Raw genomic sequence first — 20,373 nt, forward strand, 5'->3', positions numbered from 1 at the left:
CTTCCTCTACCAATTGTCCTCCCAGAAGTTAGATCCTGAAAAACACATGAACCAAGGAAAAAGGTTACACTACAGTTTAAAGAGTTTGTGATGCTACTGATTGAAAACAAATTTATAGGAAGTTGGGGAACATGCAACACACTATTTAGGTTAAGGCCATGGGGAAGGGATATTGATCCTTGGTCTGCAATGGAGGAGAATGATCCATCTGCAAGCCTCACTTTATCCTTTCCTAACAAAAGGCTACAAGTCTGAAATAAATTTGGCTTACTGGTCATGTGGTTAGATGCCCCTGAGTCAATGATCCAAGGGGAATCAGTAGTAGTGGTGACATGGAATGTAGAAGCCGCATTACCTGATGTAGATGCAAATGAAGTAGGAGTACCAGTAATTGAACTATCCATCTGTTGCAAAGCCCTACCATGTGACTCCAAGTGATCTCTGAAGGAATTCATGATATCTTCCTTGGGGTCAGAACTAGTAAAGTGGTCCCGGGTAGTACCAACAACTTGAGTATCTTGGGTTGTCACATGTGCTGCATTATGTGTTGTATTCGACTTCTTCTAACCTTGCACTTTATCTTGTTCTTGGTTCTTCACTGCCCACTTGCGCTTCCCGTGAATTTCTCAACATGTGTCACGTGTATGTCGCAAGCGCCAACAATGGGTACAAAAAAACTTGTCTTTATCATCAGCCTTCTTAGAGTCACTTTTCTTCCCCAGATTGTTATTACCCATTGCAACCAAAGCTACCTGTTGCTCCCCCTCAGTTGTAACCATCACACTCCGCCTACTTTCTTCAGATTGAACAAGGGCATATACCTCTTGAACCGAAGGCAACTCTTTGCTTCCGAAGATCTGAACTCTCAAGGGTTCATAAGCAGGGTTCAGTCCCAACAAGAAAGCAAACACCCGCTGCTGAGAAACCAACTTCTTATAGGCCTTAGCATCATCATCATGTTTCCACTCTATAGCTTGATAGTGATCCAATTCTTTCCATACGGAAGTAAGGGCCAAATAATAGGCAAACAAACTACAATTTCCCTGTTTACAGGTTGAGGATTCAGCTTGCAACTGGTAAATTTTGGCATAATGCCTTTGTTCAGAATAGGTGGTTTTGGCTTGTTCCCAAATCTCACTAGCGGTGTCTGCCCACATAAAATTCTTCTTCACCTCGGGTTCCATGGCTACAAGGAGCCAAGACATCACCATACTGTTTTCTTGGTCTCACCTATCATGTTCAGCTGCCTCACATTTGGGTTCTTTCACTCTGCCATTTATGTAACCAGCTTTTCCCCTTGTTACATAAAGTTTCACACTTTTAGCCCACTCCAGGTAGTTCAGGCCATTTAAAGGGGTAATTGGCATGGGAAACATCATGTTTTCACCCTCCATACCAGCTGTACTACGAGTTGGTGTAACTCCAGAAGATGCTGAATCATAATTTGCCATTGAGAATAAAAAAGGATCACAAATATACCAGACCAGATCCCATGCAAACAGAATGCTAAACTCCTAAGAATTTCTACTTCCGGAAAGAGAAAAAAATACTGCTGAAACAGTTCAGCAATATGTCGGCCCTTAGAATAGCCAAGTAATCAGTCCAACCACTAGTCTACTAACAGGCTACTGAAAACAGTCCATTAGCAGCAATAGTTCAGCCACAAGGAGTCATTAACAAGGCCTACCAACAGTTCGACAACAGCACATGATAAAAAAAGGAAACACATACCCCTGTCCAACATGGAGATGTAAACCTCAAAACCACGGCATTCACAGCTCTTCACAGCATGGACCACAGAGAAAAAAGGGGGCACATACCCCTGTCCAGCACTTGTACGAAGGTGCAAGAGATCAAGAAAAAGAACCCATTTTTTTCACAGCATCGGAAAATCCAGAAAATGCTTTCCACAGCAGTGAACTAAGAAAGGAGGGTCATTCCAGCATCGCCCCTCTTCTATTAAGGTTTCCTTGGTGTTATGACCAAGGAGGAACCCAAAGAACAACAACCACAAGAAGTTTGGTCAATCCGATTAGAGTTCTTGGTCTTCCATGTCCAAGAGATCAAGAGAGAGGAAAAAAAGAGGATTGAGATTCAGATGAGAAAAAAAAAATCAAGCCCCAGAATTATTGCTCTGATACCATGTGTTCGATTGAGAAGAGAAGAAAAGAGAGAGAGAGAAGAGAGAGAGAGAGAAGAGAGAGAGAGAAGAGAAGAGAGGTTCGATTGAGAACCAAAGACAAAAAGGGCTGGTCGGCTACCAGCTTCTTATTTATACTCTTAACATAATAAGACCAGTAATTACAAGAATGCCCTTGGTGGCAATTCATAATAATGAACAAATAACAAAAAAGAAGAAAAGGAACTAGCTGACAGCATACTAACAGCATACCAAAATAAGTTTCACAACAGCCCTCACTATTCCAAATTTGATCATAAAGCCTCAAAATGTATTTTCCTTGGTTATGCACAAACTCAAAAGGGATATTGTTGCTATGAACCTACTTTTGGAAAGAGATTTGTCTCTATGATGTCACTTTCTTTGAGGATGTATCTTATTATCCCAAGGTTTCTTCTCAGGGGGAGAGTAGTGAGGTTGGGGTTACCACATCAGAAGTTCCTTTACCTGTCCCATTGAGTGAAGAGGGATGTAATGGGGAAGGTTGTCAGAGGTGTCGAGATTTGAGAGTCTATCACAGATGGTGGAGGCAGGTTGATTTCGGTCATCAGTAGTCCAGGTGCCACAGTTCATCTTCTATTACAGATGAGATACCTTCCACTGTTGAGCCTTCACCACCTTTTGTTGAGCCCTCACCTCCTTTGGATGATCTTGACCTCCCCATTGCAGTCCGTAAAGGCAAACACCATTGCGCCTCATCCACGATCCACTGTATTTCATAATTCTTGTCTTGTGGTCATTTGTCTCCCTCTTACAAGTCCTTTCTTGCATCCATTGCTGATATTCCCATTCTCAGAACAGTGGAGGAAGCCTTGTTAGTTCTTGAGTGGAAGGATGCAATGAAGGTAGAAATGGATGCCCTTTTGAGAAACAATACATGGGAGCTAGTTGATCAACTTAAAGAGAAGAAATCGGTTGGATGTAGATGGGTGTTTACTGTGAAGCATAATGCTGATGGTTCCATTGAAAGGTACAAGGCCTGATTAGTTGCAAAGGGATTTACTTAGACATATGGTATAGACTATTTGGAGACTTTTGCACCAGTAGCAAAGATGACCACTATCAGAGTTTTATTATCTCTTGCAGCCAATTACTCCTAGCCTTTGTTTCAGATGGATGCTAAAAATGCCTTCCTTAATAGACTTGCAAGAAGAAGTTTACATGCAGTTGCCTTCTGGATTTTATAGTACAAAGATAGGAAAGAAGGTTTGCCGGTTGAATAAAGCCTAGTACGGACTAAAACAGTCCCTCGGAGCTTGGTTTGATAGATTCAGACAAGCTCTTGAAAAGTTTGGCTATGTGTAGGCTCAGTCAGACCACACTTTGTTTATTAAGAAAGTGGATTCTTCCCTAACCTTGCTTGCTGTATATGTGGATGATATTGTAGTGACAGGGAGTGATAACAGTGAGATTGTGTCTCTTAAGCAACTTCTTCATCAAGAGTTTAAGGTAAAAGACCAGGAAGAGCTACGATACTTCTTGGGTTTTGAGGTAGCTTGGTCCAAGCATGGGACTTTTGTTTCTCAGAGGAAGTATGTTATTGATTTGTTGGAGGAAACAGGAAAGTTGGGTGTTAAGCTTACTGACACACCTATTGAACAGAATCACAGGATCAGTGTGGAAGGTGGAGAGCCTCTTGAAGATAAAGCTATGTTCCAACGGTTAGTTGGAAAACTCCTCTATCTTTGTCTCACACGACTGGACATCAACTATGCAGTTAGTGTTGTTAGTCAGTATATGTACTCTCCTAGAACTACTCACCTATTTGCAGTTGAGAGGATATTGGCATATTTGAAGAGGTGTCTAGGCAGAGGTGTACTATTTAAGGATAATAATCACATGAAGATAGAAGTTTATGTTAGACAGTGTATGCCCTTAGCTCCAATCAGATTGATGTACTTGATGACATTTATTGTAAATGAATAAAAGTACATAATTGATTCATGTGTTTTGTTGTGTTTCTGTGTAATACCCTTAAACTGGACACTTATGAGACTCGTGTTAGTTTAGAATCTTCATAGCCGTCGGATATATCTGGGGAGATTTATCCTGTCAAGGCTGACATTGATGTGCCGCCAAGTTGGTTGGGGTGGCTTGTCTCGGCTGTTAGGGTGAGAACTAAGGTACATGCAGTGTGGGTTTTCTTGAAACTCTGAACCGGACCAAAATTCTAGTATTGCCCTGGACCTTGGAGATAGATGGGCAAAATTGGAATGTTGCACCTGACCCCTAGACTCGATTATGGTACTGCACTAGGTGTCGGATCGGGCTGTCTTTGATATGCCAATCAGTGAGATCCTTAGAGGGGGTCAAAACCTGAGTATGTTGGGACAGTCCGAGAATTCATCTGAGTGGGTGATCATATTGACAGGATCAACCCCTTTGTTGGACAAAGTGAATGATCAGGGATGCACTCTCTCTGATGGAAACCTGAACTGCCGGTAGTTGATTTCAACCGTTGAAATTTGTTTTTGCAAAATATATTTATATAGAGATATACATATATATATTATGGTTTCAAAATGTTTGCACAAGGTTTTAATTCCCGGGATCTATGTGAGTAGAGAGTGCAACACTGTTCTTTGCAGCCAAGGGAGAGGTTTTCTCTTGTTGGACAGTGTTTGATCATTATGGATTGAGAGGTTAAGTGTAAGACCACTGAGGGTAATGCCTAATGGGCTAATCTTGCATTTGCCCACAGTCATTGGGTTTTCATAAGGTGGCTGGACCCAATGACCATTTAGTGTAAATGTTGGGCCCATTAAGAGCCCATAGTGATGGACTCAGGGGTTTACTATCTCCTACAATGAATTGGGCCAGACCTTGTAACAAAGGTTGGGCTGAACCCATGTGGCTGATGTGTAGATCAATATTTGGGTCCTACGCCATACAAAGAGAGCTAACTGAGCAACAGGTTAAGAGGTTAAGTGAGCACATAAACTTAATGGGCTTAAAGACCAATTCGAACTGGGCTTAAGTTAGTTAATTAAAAGGAGGCAAGATAGGATTTATAATCTGATTAGGATTAGTTGAAGGATAAAATAAGTCTTATCCATTCAAGAGTCTAGATCCAAATATCATATTTGGATTAAGGAACTATCTCCTAATTGGATTAGGAGGCTGATCCTGAGAAGGCTATAAATAAAGGGGGTGAATTCCTCAGTTATACCAAAAAACAGCAATCTGCAGAGTTCTCCCCTGTTCTTGCCGCCCTTACCCAGTTCGATCTCCACTTGTGGGAGTGATCAAGAATTGCTCTTGATATTGCTTCTTGGTAGAAGAAGCAATCTGGTGTCGTTCTCATTAGCCCTCTACTCCATTCTTGCTGAAGAATTCGGTTCTTGTTGAAGAGCTGTCCTACTGATCCTGTTTCACTACACACTGTGTCATCTTCAGTGGAAGCGGGTTTTGGTTTTCTCTTTGGGCGTGAACACCTTCATTGGGAGTTACTGCTACTTCGTATCAGGTATATCCCTATCATCCCTTTGGTTTCAGATTTGGTCCGGTTTTGGTTCAAGATTGATCATTGAAAATGCAGTTTTCTAAAATAGGGAATGCGATTCCCAGATGGGAGAGAGAGAAATTTTTGAAATTTCGCCCTACCTTCCTGCAGGGTTCGGCCATCTATGTGATGGATCTCTCATCCCTTCAGTTTACACAGATGCTGATTGGGCTGGGTGTGTTGATGATATAATGTCTACCTTTGGATATTATGCTTTTGTAGGAGGTAATCTTGTCTCTTGGAGGAGTAAAGAAACAAACAAAATGTTGTTTCTCGTTCTAGTGCTGAAGCTGAATATAGGTCCATGGCAAATGGTGTGGCTGAAATACTATGGTTGAAATCACTTTTTGAGGAGTTGGGTATTGCCTATGAGAAATCCCTAATGTTGTACTGTGGTAATCAGGCTGCTATTAATATAGTCTATAATCCGGTACAACATGACAGAACTAAGCATATTGAAGTAAACCGACATTTTATTAGAGAAAAAGGTTGCATCTCAAGAAGTATGCCTTCCATATATCACCTCCAACATGCAACTTGCAGACCTTCTCACCAAGACTGTTTCAAAGAAGAAGTTAGAAGCAGATCTATGCAAGTTGAGAATGATAGACATCTATTCCCAACTTGAGGGGAAGTGTAGAGAACACTGATGTGGTTCCCACTGTACTGTACTCGTATGACTGTAGTTAGCAATTATTTATTTCAGTTGTTAGTTGGTAGTTATTTCAGTTTATAATTATTAGTTTCTTTTACTTTTTGCCATGTAAGCAGTAAGGGTAATTCAGCCCTTTTACTTTTATTTGAGAATTAATATAAATTGTAAGAGTGGGACGGCAGTTAATTGTCTCTCCCTTTTCTAAATCTCTTCTTCGAACTCTTCTTCTCCTCTTCTCTTCTCTTTTCTTCTTCTCTTTTCTCAATCTTTCTTTGTTAATTGGACATTAAACCTAGGACTGATTGTAGTCCTATTCGACTACAGAGTTCTCTATTTCAATGTAAAAATTTGAAATGATAATGTTTTCAGAAATACTGTGAGTTTATGAAAAGAAAGCCTAATTACTTAAGTTTACTATGTCCTCATTTCTACTCATATTTTTACTAAAGGTGCACTCAATATGTTTCCCCTCTGTTTGCACTGTTAGGTTCACCTTATATTCAACCTTAGTTTTTTTATCATCCCAAAACATGGATTACATGCCTATTTAGAAATAACAGTGAAATAGTAATTAGATATTAGTGAATTTTGGCTGGCATTAAACTCCCATTTTCTAACATGCTTAATGATTTGATCCATTACACTTTTTCCAGTATGTATTTTCTGTTTGTTTCTCTGAAAAAGAAGATTATGATTTCTATGTCCGTTCTGCTAGTTTGGGAATTAGGAATAGTGGAGGAAAGTTTTCAGATCACTTATCTCACTTGAATGGAAATTTCTTCTCAGGCAGATGCTATCATTTCAACGCTCCAAAACACTGATTGCAAAGACAAAGACGCTGTCCCAACACTTCTAATTACCGCAGATCAAGTATAACTCAATTCCTTCTTTATTTCCTCAATCCGACAAATTGTCTAATGCCATGTTGCACATAATCACTGACATGATAAAATGATTCACTTCATGGAATTTTGTTGGATGTAATATGGTGCTCGTAACCTTGTTCTCATTTGGTTTTTGGCAACAGAAAAAAATGGGGTCTGATCCTAAGCATTCCATGGTTCATATGATGTAATATTGTTGCTTTCAACTATATGTGCTTATATTGGTTTTTGGCATTAGTGATAGTTGGGTTTTATCTCCAACATGCTATTTAAGTGCCCACATATTTTGCTTCATTGTTGGTTGTGGAAGACAAGGACAATAGTGTGTTGCAGTTATAACTACTAATTATACAATAAAGTATCTTGAATTCTTGACATTGTGTCTTGAAGCATATTTACATTGAAATAAGAGATGGAGAAAAGCTGCCCTGCCTGCCTGTACTATACATCTTGGTGTAGATTCAGGCCATTGCAGTATATATATATATCACTTGATTGATTTGAGATGGCTTTATCCCCTAAAGTAATCTCCTCAAGAACTCATGGATAGTAGATTGTGTGCAATGGAGAAACAATGATTTTATCTTAAGTGTTTCACCTACCATGTAATTTTATGGATGATGGATGTCTCATGTCTGCAATCTGCATGTTAGGGCTGTAAAAAGTATCCACCCCAATCCATTCTAATAGATCCAAATCCAACAATATTATGACATATATTTATATACTCATAGGAAACCAGCATCTATTTATTAGAAAACTTGGTCTAGTTGTTTTATCCAATGGATTATAGGTTCAATTTTCATAGAAATGATTTTTATATTATCTGAATTCTATCTGAGTCCATTCTGAATCTAACAGATAAAATTTCATTCAAATCCAAATATTAATAGGATCAAGTTCAGATACAGGTATATCCAGGTCCAAACCTGATCCTTCTGTTGTTCTATGCTAGGTCTGCTTGAGATTGCCTTCTTTCTTTCAGTATCCTTAATCATAGATGGCCTAATTAGCTGACCCCATATAGTTTGGGTAAGGCTTGGATGATGTTGATGAATCATAGATGGCCTAATATTAATGAAATATGTTGCTTATAAATAATTTAGAGGATGTTATCTTTTACTTCTCTATTTTGTTGGAAATGACACATATTGAAACTATATCTTACTTGTATACTTAAATGATTTGGAGGTGGTAGTTATTGAAGGTAAAATCAGAGAAAAGCCATCCAACAAGGAAGAAGCACGCCAATTCATCAGAGGTTTGCTTAGTAATTTTCCTTGATCCATATGTTCTTGTAACACAGCTTATCTAGATATGGTTGTCTTACATGAATTGCAGGCTATTCTGGTGGGAATGCTGTAACAGTGGGATCTGTCCTTGTTACCAACCTTAAGACTGGAACCAGAAGAGGAGCATGGGATAAAGCAGAGGTAATGCTTTCTCATCCATCTTTATTGCAGTATCTTTTCTATATCACTCCTAGCACATATGGTTATCTAAAAAGTTGTATTTCAACTGCATTGAGGTAATGTTGGATTGATTTTGTTCAACTGAGAACATTTTTTCCTATTTTCTGACAACCAATGTAGAGAGTTAAATTTATCTAACTATAACCTTTGGAACTACAAAATATACAGGCTTGATGTTTCTGGATAAGATTTTCTGCTGATAAAATAAAAGGAAAACTTTATATAAAATTAAAGGAGCTTGAGGAAACACCCTAACATCAAACATTTATAACTAGAAACCAAATTAGAAAGATCATTACTAGCTGGCATTGATTGTTTACAATATTGTATTCTAAAACTCCAGCCTAAAAGCATCCCATCTACAAGAAGTCCAAGTATAAGGTTCAACTACATCTGATGATTGTGGCTGTTTGATCATTTTGCCAATTTTATTACATGTTTAGAAGAATACTATTCCCTTCACAAAAGGTCATTATACGCCCATTTAATCAGGTTAGTATTTGGCACAGGAGACCTTGATGGGATCTAACCATCAAGGAATTGGTGGTTACTGACATTTTTAATATATGCATCTTGTGAACCTCACAAGGATAATATTGCCAAAGAGGAAAGAAATTCTGATCTCATGATTATCCAAGGTTTGTTTAGAAATTAAGATAGTTGCTTTGTGCTACTTTGCTACTAAACATATTCAGGGGGGAAGTTCCATGGTGCATGTTGTTTGCAGATGACATTATTTTAATTGATGCAACTAATGAAAGCGTAAATGCAAAATTAAGTTTATGGACAAATGCCTTAGAAACAAGAGGTTTTAAAATAAGTAGGACTAAAAAAGAGTATGTGACATGTAAATTTAGTAATAATAGGAGTGAAATCAAGATACACTTGGGATTGAAGACCAAGAGATAACTCAATATGACCATTTCTGTTACCTTGGTTCAATAATTCATAACAAGGGAGAGATTGAGGAGGATATCACCCAAAGAATTAGAGCAGGATGGGCAAAATGGAGGGGTGCATCTGGGCTTTTATGTGATAGGCGAATACCACTTAGATTAAAAGGAAATTTCTATAAAACAGTTGTAAGGCCAGCTATGTTGTATGGAGCAAAGTGTTAGGCAGTCAAGAAACAACATGTCCAGCAATTGCATATGGCAGAAATGTGAATGCTAAGATGGATGAGTGGAAAAACTAGAAAAGATATTAGGGCTGTTCACGGGTCGGGTTGGGTCGGTTTACTGATGTTTTTCCAACCGACTTGACTTGGTCGGGTTACCTGAAAATGAAACCGAAACCGACCCTGTGTTAAGCAAAACCGGCCTAGTCGGTTTGGGTCGGTTTCAGCTCTACGTAGTGGTGACTCGGTTGTTGTTCTTTTCTGGCTCTACGTTTCCAAAGGAAACCGACATTTCCTTAATGGGTCTCATGATGCTTGTCTGTACTCTTCCAATTACTTTGATATACTTCCCCCAATGGGGTGGAATGTTTTGTGGCCCATCCATGGATCCAGATTTTGTGGAGGGAGCAGAGTACTATTTGTTGGATCAAGTTTTCAATCTGTAGGAAACTATGTAATAGATGGATCAAACTATCAAAGCCGGCTGGCTCCAACAAAAGCTAAGAAGATGCTCCCTGCTACTGTAGATAAGTAATGGTGAAATTTACGGCAAACATTTATTCATGTACTCTTTTTTTATTCGCTAATGGGTCATCTTTAATGTTTACAACATACCTACTGATGAACTCGGTAGTGAAGGGTTCCATATAAAACTCTATCTTTCTTTTAACCCTTTTTATTGTTAAACCCAAAACTTTAAGAAAAATATTTGATTTCCTTTAATTAATGAAAAGAAATGGAGCCTTTGGATCGGTTGAAACTCTATCTTTCTTTCAACCCTTGCATTGGTTGAAATTCAAGTAAAGATGTCACAAAATTCAAAGTCTAAAGTTTGGATGGAACTCGATCAAAATCCATTGTACGAGTAGTGTAGTGTAGTGTAGTGCCTTGTTTCAATTCCAATTTCCACCGAGTTTTGTGGAGGGTAACTGGTGTGTAGCCAAATTTGAGCATTAGATTCCAGACTCCAGAGCATTGCACTAGTCGTTTTGCCAACCGGTGTCCACTTACACTATAGAGATGAGAGATATATAGGTGTCCACTTACACTCTAGAGAATAGAGATGAGAGATATATAGGTGTCCACAAACAAGAAAAGTTTGTTTTAGATTGTCACATTACTTGGAAAATGAAAATTTAAATTGTAGAAAAAATAATTACACTTGTAAAGATTATTAAGTCTTACCAAAACATCAATCATCATCACTTAATTACACTTGTTCCGTTGTTCTTGAGAATTCTAAAACAAAGAAACAAATATTAGTATGTAACCCAAAAAATTATATGTTATAAATAATATCATGAAAGTTTATTCACAAGATAACAAATATTACCTAATGCAATTTCTTCATATTTTTCCACTTCATCCATAGCTTATCAAACATCAATTGGGATTGGTTTGGACCGTAACCAATCTTGACCACATATATGAGCCTCCACCATTTTTGGAGATAGTGAACTCCTAAATGGATCAAGTAAACACCCACTTGTGCTGAATGCCGATTTAGAAGCAATTGTAGAAATTGGCATGACCAAGACATCTCTTGCTATTTGAGAAAGTATAGGATACTTTTGAGAATTCATTTTCCACCAAATCAAAATGTTAAATGAATCACTTGGCTTTTCACAACTCTCTAACAAATACCTTGCAACCTTAGATTTACTTTCTACATTTTTTCACTTTCTAAGTGTTTTGCAAATTGAGATGCTAAGAATTTCCATGTATCCTCTTCATTATCATCAAAATCCATCTCATTAGAAGCTTTACTTGAACTTGATGCTTCATGTCCAGCATTAAGATTTGAATTGCATTCATGATCATGATAATGGTAATATAAACGATTAAGAGTTGCCTCTACTCTCTCGGTCATCTCTCTAGCCCTCAAACTATCTTATATTTGACCAAAACAAAATTTCACATATTTTAATTTGTAACAAGGATCCAAAACAATGGCAACATATAACAAGAAATTCAGATTTTCAAGGTTCTCCCAATATTTATCAAACTTTCGTTTCATGCTCTCTGCCATAGAACTCAAGAGATTGTCTCCACTTCTAGACAAACGAACCAACCTAGTTTGCAATGCCACGAGTTCATGAAAAAATGCATTCGATGTGACATAAAGAGATCCCGAAAACCACAATGTTACATTATAGAAAAGCTTTAGGAATTTCACAAAACATCTAGCGTTGTCCCAATCATCATAATTAGGAGGCCCAATATGCTTATTCCCTCTCCCTTTTCCTCTCCTATTCCCACCTCCACTCTCCTCATTTTCATCCTCATCATCGCCTTCAAAGTATAAGAGATATCTTGGGTCATCCTCACCTAGCCGATCAAAAGCTCTTTCAAATTTTCAGCAACTTCCAACATCAAATAGGTAGAATTCCACCTAGCCTCAACATCAAGACATACAAGATTCTTATTTTCTATTTTCTCCTTCTCAACACACCTTTTGAAAGTTTGAAACCTAGATGGAGATGATCTCACATATCTTATTTCATTTTGGATTTTGAGAATAGACTCATGTAAGTCTTCCAATCCTTCTTTCACTATCAAATTCACAATACGAGCTGAACATCTTAAATGCATGAATTCATGTTCTAAGATGGTGTCTTTCCAATCCCTAGTTCTTCTTTTTAAATATCTAATTGCACCATCATTAGAACTTGCATTATCAACAGTAATTGTAAAAATTCCATCAATGCCCCATTCTAGCAAGCAATCCTCAATAGTCTTACCAATTGTTTCTCCCGTGTAATTAGGAACTTGACAAAAGTTTAAAATTTTTTTGTTCAAGTTCCATTCACTATCAATCCAATGTGCTGTCAAGCACATATAATTTAAATTTTGGATTGATGACCAAGTACTAGTGGTAAGACATATGTTGATTTTTCATTACTTTTTGTAGTTTCCTCTTCTCCTCAAGAAAAATTTCATGCAATCTCTAGAAACTGTGATACGAGATGGGACTGTAAACTTAGGTTGCAAAGCTTGAGAGTAGTTTTTAAATCCTTCCCCCTCCACAATCGTAAAAGGCAATTCATCAATTATAACCATTTTAGCAAGCTCCTTTCTAGCTTCCTCAACACTAAGGGTCACTGCTTTTAGCTTACCAGTAGTGAGACCATCTTCTCCTTCATTTTTAGGCTCAAAAGACAATGTCTTTTGCCTTTTATCAACCCTATAGGGATATTTCATGCACTGTTGCTGCAAATGACTCCACATGTTACTAGTGTTATGATTTTTTGTGTCACATGCGTAGTCTTTGCCACAATAGTTACATGCAGCCCTAGGTTCATCCTTATCCTCCATTTTAATGAAATGATCTCAAATTTCTGATTTTAATCTAGAACCTTGCCTTTTGTTTTGTTTAGTGGGTTGTGTCCTAGTAATTTTACGAGGAGCATGGGGATTTTTTACCGGATTTGCAACCTCAGAATCTTGTTGCTCTGAGCCGATTGCTACTGGATCTTCAACTTCATCAACTCTATGCACATTTTCACTTCTTTTAGGATCCACCTGAAAACAAAATACCATTATAAATTTATAATGATTATTTTGTTTCTCAAGATGAACATCCCTAATGTAACAAAATACCATTATAAATTTATAATGATTATTTCTGATATTATATATCTGATATATTTCAGATATATATTTGTGGAAATATAGTTTTTGTGCAAATTATGAAATTACTATAAATATCTATTACTACATTTCAAATATATATATGAAAAATATATTCCGAAATATATCAGATATATATTTATGGAAATATATATATATCTCAGCTTTATTATATATTTCAGATATATATTACTATATTTCAGTTTTAATATATATATTTCAGATATATTACTATAATTCATCTTTATATATTGGAAATATACATATTATATAAACTGAAATATATATATTTCGGAAAAACACATTATATATAATATTTCAAAATATATTTTCTGGAAATATATTTAAAACTGAAATATATATATTTAAACAAAAATATATATCTGATATATTTCAGAATATATATTTTTTAGAAATATATAATTGCGGAGGTTTTGGGGAAACTGATTCACAGAGTAGATTCTAGGGGCTCTTTAGAGGCTGGAGAGTTGGGAGGGTGGAAACCCCTTTCACTCACTTGTAGTTTGCTGATGACACGATTCTGTTTTGTGAAGGCTGTAATGTGAGCTTTATCAGGAACTTGAAGTCAGTGATACAACTGTTTGAGCAAATGTCTAACTTGAAGGATAACCTTGGGAAAAGCTGTGTAGTGGGGGTGAATTTGGAGGAGGGAGAGATAAGGGAGAGTGCTGAAGTGCTAGGGTGTGAAGTCTCGGGGTGGCCTTTGAACTACTTAGGGTTGCCTTTAGGTGATAATTCCATGAGAGAGCTTTTGGAACCCGGTGGTGGAAAGATTTGAAAAAAGACTGGTTTCCTGGAAAAATAACTACCTCTCTCTTGCTGGGAGATAGTTTGTAGGAGTAAGACCTATGGTGGTTTGGGGCTTGGGAGTATTAGGAGAAGGAATATGACTCTGTTGGGAAAGTGATTGTGGAGATTCCCTATGGAGAAGGAAAAGCTATGGGCTAGAATAGTGGCAAGTATACATGGGCTGGAGCATAATGGATGGGACACTGGAATCAAAGCTAGGACCACAAGCAATTCTCCTTGGAAAGCCATTCATGACTTGCTACCAGCTTTCTCCCCTAATATCATGTATGATTTGAATTTTGGTAACTCCATAAAATTTTGGGAACAAACCTGGGTGGGGAGTGCCCCTCTAAAGGATCAGTTTCCTTCTTTGTATGCTCTTTCTGATTTGAAAAATGAGCCAATCTCGTCTTTTACCACCCCATCCTCTTCCACTTCTGGGATTGGGTGGAACTTGGGTCTAAGAAGGGATTTGAGGGACTTAGACTTCGACAGTATTTCAAGCCTTACTGCACTTCTTGATAACGTTGTCTTAGACCCCACTAGGGCGGATTCTAGAATTTGGACACCTACCCCCAACGACATCTTTTCTTGTGCTTCTTTCTTCAAAGTCTTAAGTCAGTCCACCAGTCCTACCTTCCCCCCTTTTCCTGTTGATGAGGTTTGGTGTAGAGCAATACCTCCTAGGGTTGGTAGTTTTTGTTGGAAAGCCTATCTGGAAAGAATCAACACTGGTGATCTACTCCAAAAGAAGAGACCCAATACTTGTTTGTCACCTCAGTGGTGTGTTCTTTGTAAAGCGGATAGGGAGACTGGTTTTCACCTACTGGTGTCTTGCCATTTTGCGAGGTCAATTTGGGAATGGGCTTTCTCCCTATTTGGATGTAGCTGGAATCCCCCATCAGACTTGCAGGGCCTTTTATCCCCTTCTTTTTTCAGGTGGCAGATAAAAAGGGGAAGGACAATGTGGAGAGGACTAAGGGTTGCAGTATGTTGGACACTTTGGGAAGAAAGAAACTCTAGGATATTCTCAGAAGCTCAGAGAGGAGCAGCAGATCTGAGGGCTATCATACATATTAGGGCGGTACAGTGGCTGAAATCTTTGGAGCTTTTCACAGATTACACTGTGGATGACATGTTGAAGAAGTGGGGTGAAATTGCAATTTGCACACATACCAAGTCAGTAATGAGTGTGGCTTGGACCCCTCCACCTGGTGGATTCGTGAAACTAAACTTTGATGGGTGTAGTAGGGGAAATTCGGGACAATCGGGGATTGGGGGTGTTTTTAGGGATGAAAATGGGGTCATTTCTGCCATGTTCTCAGGCCCAATTAGAGTGGGTGATTCCCTTAGAGCTGAGATCTTTGCAGTTATGGAAGGAGTCCAGAAAGCTAAGGAGTTGAACATCAGGAAACTCATAATTGAAGGGGATTCAGAGGTGGTGATAGGGTGGCTGATTAAAGATCACAATGGCTTATGGAAGTACAATAATGAGAGGAGGAAATTCAAGTGGCTGGTGCGGCAGATGGAAGTTAAGACACGTTGGGTTAAAAGGTCGGCTAATTCCTTAGCTGACGGTTTAGCTAAACAAGGGGCAGAAAGGGATTCACTGTTTTGGGCTAAGCTGTAACTATAGTGTTTTTTCTTTCTTTTTTTCCTTTTCTTGAGGTTCTTTGCTGCTCTTGGAAGATAAGTGTGTTTGTCTTCCTCTTGTAAATCTTCTATTGATGATTTAATGAAAGTGTTATTGATAAAAAAAAACAGTTTTAAATATAAAATATATTTAAATTAAAACCGAAATATATATTTAAATAGATTAGGTTTTTCATACAAAACTGAAGTTTTTTGTGCAAATATATCATAAATAACCGGATTTTTTTCAAAACTTAAACTTAAACAAAACACAAATAAAACATATCAACTTGTAACATGCATTAAATTCAAAAAAAAATTAAATAAAAAAATACTAACCTTTGAATGACTGAATGTGATGCTTGTTGCTTGAGTCTTGAGAAGTTGAGACTTGAGACTTGAGCTTGAGTTGAGAGAATGAGAAGATGGGAGTTGGGAGAGCCAAGTTCGAGTGATGTCTTGAAGTTGAGAAGTTGAAATTTCAAATTTTTGATTCTTGAGAGTCAAATTGCATTAGAGATTGTGCTTGAGTTGAGGGGCTAAGGGTGGACCAAGTTAGAAGTTACCAAGAAAAGAGAAAGTCAAATTGTATTAGAGAAAGAAGACTGAAATTTGGAAATTTCAAGAAGGCTTATAATCTAAGTAAAAAAGGACACCTAATTATAATTGCCTATTTGGTGTAAAAGACCTTAGAAACTAGGCTCCTTTCTTTAAACTTTTCCAAAAAATGCAAGAAGTTATCATCTAAAGGAGGAAAGGTATAGGGGGAGAGAGAGAGAGAGAGAGAGAGAGAGAGATGATTTGTTACACATTGAAAAGGCTAGAAGAGCTCGGTGTAAACCAAAAGGGACATGGAAAGTAGTAAGAAATGATTTAAGCAATAATAATTTAACAGTGTACTATGTATATGGCTTTAAATAGAATGGATTGGCGAAACAGGATTCATGTGGCTGACCCCATATAGTTGGGATAAGGCATGGATGATGATGATGATATTTCCAGGTTCGTTCCAGTTTCATTCAGAAGTTGGGTGATAGGGGGGGATTTCAATGCCATAGTAGACCCAGAAGCAAGAAAGGCTGTAAAAGGAGAAACAAAGGCATGAGTCTATTCAAGGATTTTATTCAAAATTGGGAGCTAATCAATTTGCCCCTCTCTGGAGTTAGGTATACCTGGACCAATAATCAAGATAGGCCTTCATTGGTAAGACTAGACAGATTCTTGATCTCTACTGATTGGGGAGATGCCTTCCCCAACTCAAAGCTGGAAGCCCTTCCAAGATTTGTTTCTGACCACATTCCACTTCTATTAGACACAGGTGGTTTGAGAAAATTTTCACCCCCCTTTAGACTTGAACACTGTTGGCTGGAATCAGAGGAGCTGGTTTCCAATATCCAGCAATGGTGGGCTGAAAGTTCCTTCGAAGGCACAGCCAACCATGTGTTTTTTAAAAAACTCCAGTGGCTGAAAGCTAAACTAAAAGAGTGGCAGAAAGAAAGATCAAGGAAAGATGAGGAGAAAAAGGACTTTTTCTTGAAATTAATTGCTGATTTGGATGCAAAGGGGGAAAACTGGACCTTTGGATGAGGAGAAGAGAAGGAGAAGGGCAGGGGCAAAGAAGGATTATCAATCCTTGGCTTACCAAAATGAAATTAAATGGAGACAAAGGTCAAGGGCTATGTGGCTAAAAGCAGGAGATAGCAATTCAGCTTTCTTTCACAAGTTAGCTAATGCTAGAAGAAGGCTAAATTCCATAAACCAGCTAGAGGTGGGAGATAAGACTATCTCAAGAAAAAGAAATTGCTGAAGCATGTGAATTCTTCTTGGTAAGCCAAGAAATTGCTGAAGCATGTGAATTCTTCCGAGAAAGGTCAATACCAAAGCTGAATGGTATTCGGTTTGACACCCTCACGGATCAGCAGGCAAAGGATCTAGAAAAACCTTTCTCGGAAAGAGAAGTTAAGGAGGCTATTGACAGTTTGGAAGGGGAAAAGGCCCCTGGACCAGATGGATTTACTGTCCTTTTCTACAAGAAATTCTGAGAACTAATTAAAACAGAACTGTTGAAAGTTTTGGAGGAGTTTTATAAATCCACTGCTTTAGAGAGAAGTCTGAGTGCCACTTTCCTATCTCTGATCCCTAAGAAAAGCGGAGCTAAAGAGATGAAGGATTTCAGGCCATAGTGTATACAAAATCCTAGCCAAAGTACTGGCAACAAGGCTAAGAGCTGTGATGGAATCTCCGATTTCACCTCACCAAGGTGCCTTTGTTCATAATAATCAAATTCATGATGGAGTTCTTATTGCAAATGGATTAATTGACTCCAGGTTAAGAAGTGGGAGGAAAGGGATGATTTGCAAAATTGACTTAGAGCCTATGATCATGTTAATTGGGCATTCTTAGACTATATGCTGGATAGGATGCATTTTGGTTCAAAATGGAGGAGCTGGATTAAAGTCTGTATCTCAACCTCAAGGTTTTCATTTATAATAAATGGGTCAGTAAAAGGAAACTTACAAGCCCAAGAGGGCTGAGACAGGGTGACCTGTTATCACCCCTGCTTTTTCTAATTGTGATGGAAGGCCTAAGTAAACTGGTGGGAAGGGCTTCAGATTTGGAGTTTCTAGACGGTTTTGAAGGCCCAATGGGACCAAAATCCCCATGTTACAATACGCAGATGATACACACCTTTTCTGCAATGCTTCAGAGGATCAAATTATAAACCTGAAATATCTACTGTTGTGGTTTGAGATTATTTCAGGCCTGAAGGTGAATTTGACAAAAAGTGAAATAATAGCTGTGGGGGAAGTCCCTAATATTCATGATTTGGCTGATCTATTGGGATGCAAAGTGGAAAGTCTGCCCTCAAGTTACTTGGGTCTGCCCCTTGGAACTATATGTACTTCCAAAGCTATTTGGGGAACAGTTCTAAAAAGGATGGATAAAAAATTGTCAACTTGGAAGTCAAGGTACCTCTCTAAAGGTGGAAAGGTCACACTAATCAAAAGTATGTTAGCTAGTTTTCCAACTTACCTTATGACCCTTTTTCCTATCCCATCGAAGGTGGCAAAGGAAATGGAGAAAAAGATGAGAAACTTTCTTTGGAAAGGCTGGAAAGAGACTCACAAGTATCATTTAGTGAGCTGGGATCAAATCTGCAAACCTCAATCACAAGGTGGTTTAGGGTTAACACTTAAGACATTTGAAGTTGTTCAACATAGCTTTATTGGGAAGTTGTCTGTGGAGATTCTCAACTGAACCAAATATTCTGTGGAGAAAAGTGATAGAGGAGAAGTATGGCCTAAGGAACAATGGGTGGGATGCTGGACCACCCCCTCAAACCTATGGTTGTGGAGTATGGAAAGGAATTTGTAAGGCAGCTAGAAAGTTCTCCGACTGCATCAGTTTTAAAGTGGGAGATGGAAGAAAAGTGAAATTCTGGTCAGACCACTGGATTGGTGACAGAGGCCCCTAAAGGAGATATTTCCTGACTTATAGCCTTAGACGAAGAAGCCTTAGTGGCAGACTCATTCAGACTTAAGGAGAATAGCATGTGTTGGACTCCCTCATTTAGGAGGAGTTTCAATGACTGGGAAATTCAGCAGGTTGCTGACCTTCTCTCTCTGTTACAAAACCAGCAACTAAATCTCCATCCCCAAGACACACGAATCTGGAAAGGAACCAAAATTGGAGTTTTCACAGTTAAATCCTTCTATTATAAGCTAGTGAGGAGGACTGAATCTCCTTTTCCTAGTTGGGCCATTTGGGGGAATCTAGCTCCTACAAAAATTAAGTTCTTTGTTTGGGTTGCAGCTTTGTAGAGATGTTTGTCTTAGGAAATGTTGATAAAAAAAAAAAAGGAATGAGCATTCCAGATATAAGGTGCTGTCTATGTAATGAGGAGGTGGAGTCAGTTGGACATCTCTTCCTATATTGTAAGTTTAGTACTACAGTATGGAGCCACTTTTTGAAATCCCTGAATCTGAACTGGTGCATGCCAGCATCAGTTAAAGCTCTTTTGGAAGAATGGCAGATTTCTCCACTTTGCAAAAACGGGAGACTTTGCTGGGCTTCTGTCCCTCCAGCAGTGCTATGGGCTGTGTGGTCAGAAAGAAATAGAAGGCTGTTTGAGAAGAAATCCTCTTCTGAAGCTGAGGCCATTAATTTAGCCATAGATGCCATTAGGAGCTGGTTGTCAATACATTCTGATTTCAAAGATGTTACTTCTGATCATACTTTTTTGATAGTGGACTTCTTTTGAGGTCCTTTTTTGTACAGATTCTCGTTGTACAAAAGACCAGTTATTAATATAATCATACTTTACCTTCTTTCAAAAAAAAAATAAATAAATAATAAAGTTTCATCCAGAAGTTTGATACCTTGCAACTTTGCAATTTACAATCTTTTTCCTGATAAAACTGTTGTGACTGTTTGGACAAGGTTGAATTTGCGCATTCCTAAATTTTTCGAGTCTTACATGCATTTTGAAGGA

General features: G+C 38.2%; 1 protein-coding gene across 1 annotated transcript in view; it reads left to right on the plus strand.

Annotated features, from left to right (window-relative positions):
- LOC104601859 (uncharacterized) overlaps window positions 1-20,373 on the plus strand; it is a 36,353-nt gene that overhangs the window by 14,797 nt on the left and 1,183 nt on the right. The window contains exons 4-6 of the mRNA XM_010265350.3: window positions 7,123-7,206; window positions 8,412-8,481; window positions 8,562-8,653. Coding sequence (XP_010263652.1) covers window positions 7,123-7,206; window positions 8,412-8,481; window positions 8,562-8,653 — 246 coding nt within the window. The remainder of the gene's footprint in view (window positions 1-7,122; window positions 7,207-8,411; window positions 8,482-8,561; window positions 8,654-20,373) is intronic.

Source organism: Nelumbo nucifera, chromosome 1 (assembly GCF_055504915.1).
Source record: "Nelumbo nucifera cultivar China Antique chromosome 1, China Antique-T2T, whole genome shotgun sequence".
NCBI classification, from domain to species: domain Eukaryota; kingdom Viridiplantae; phylum Streptophyta; class Magnoliopsida; order Proteales; family Nelumbonaceae; genus Nelumbo; species Nelumbo nucifera.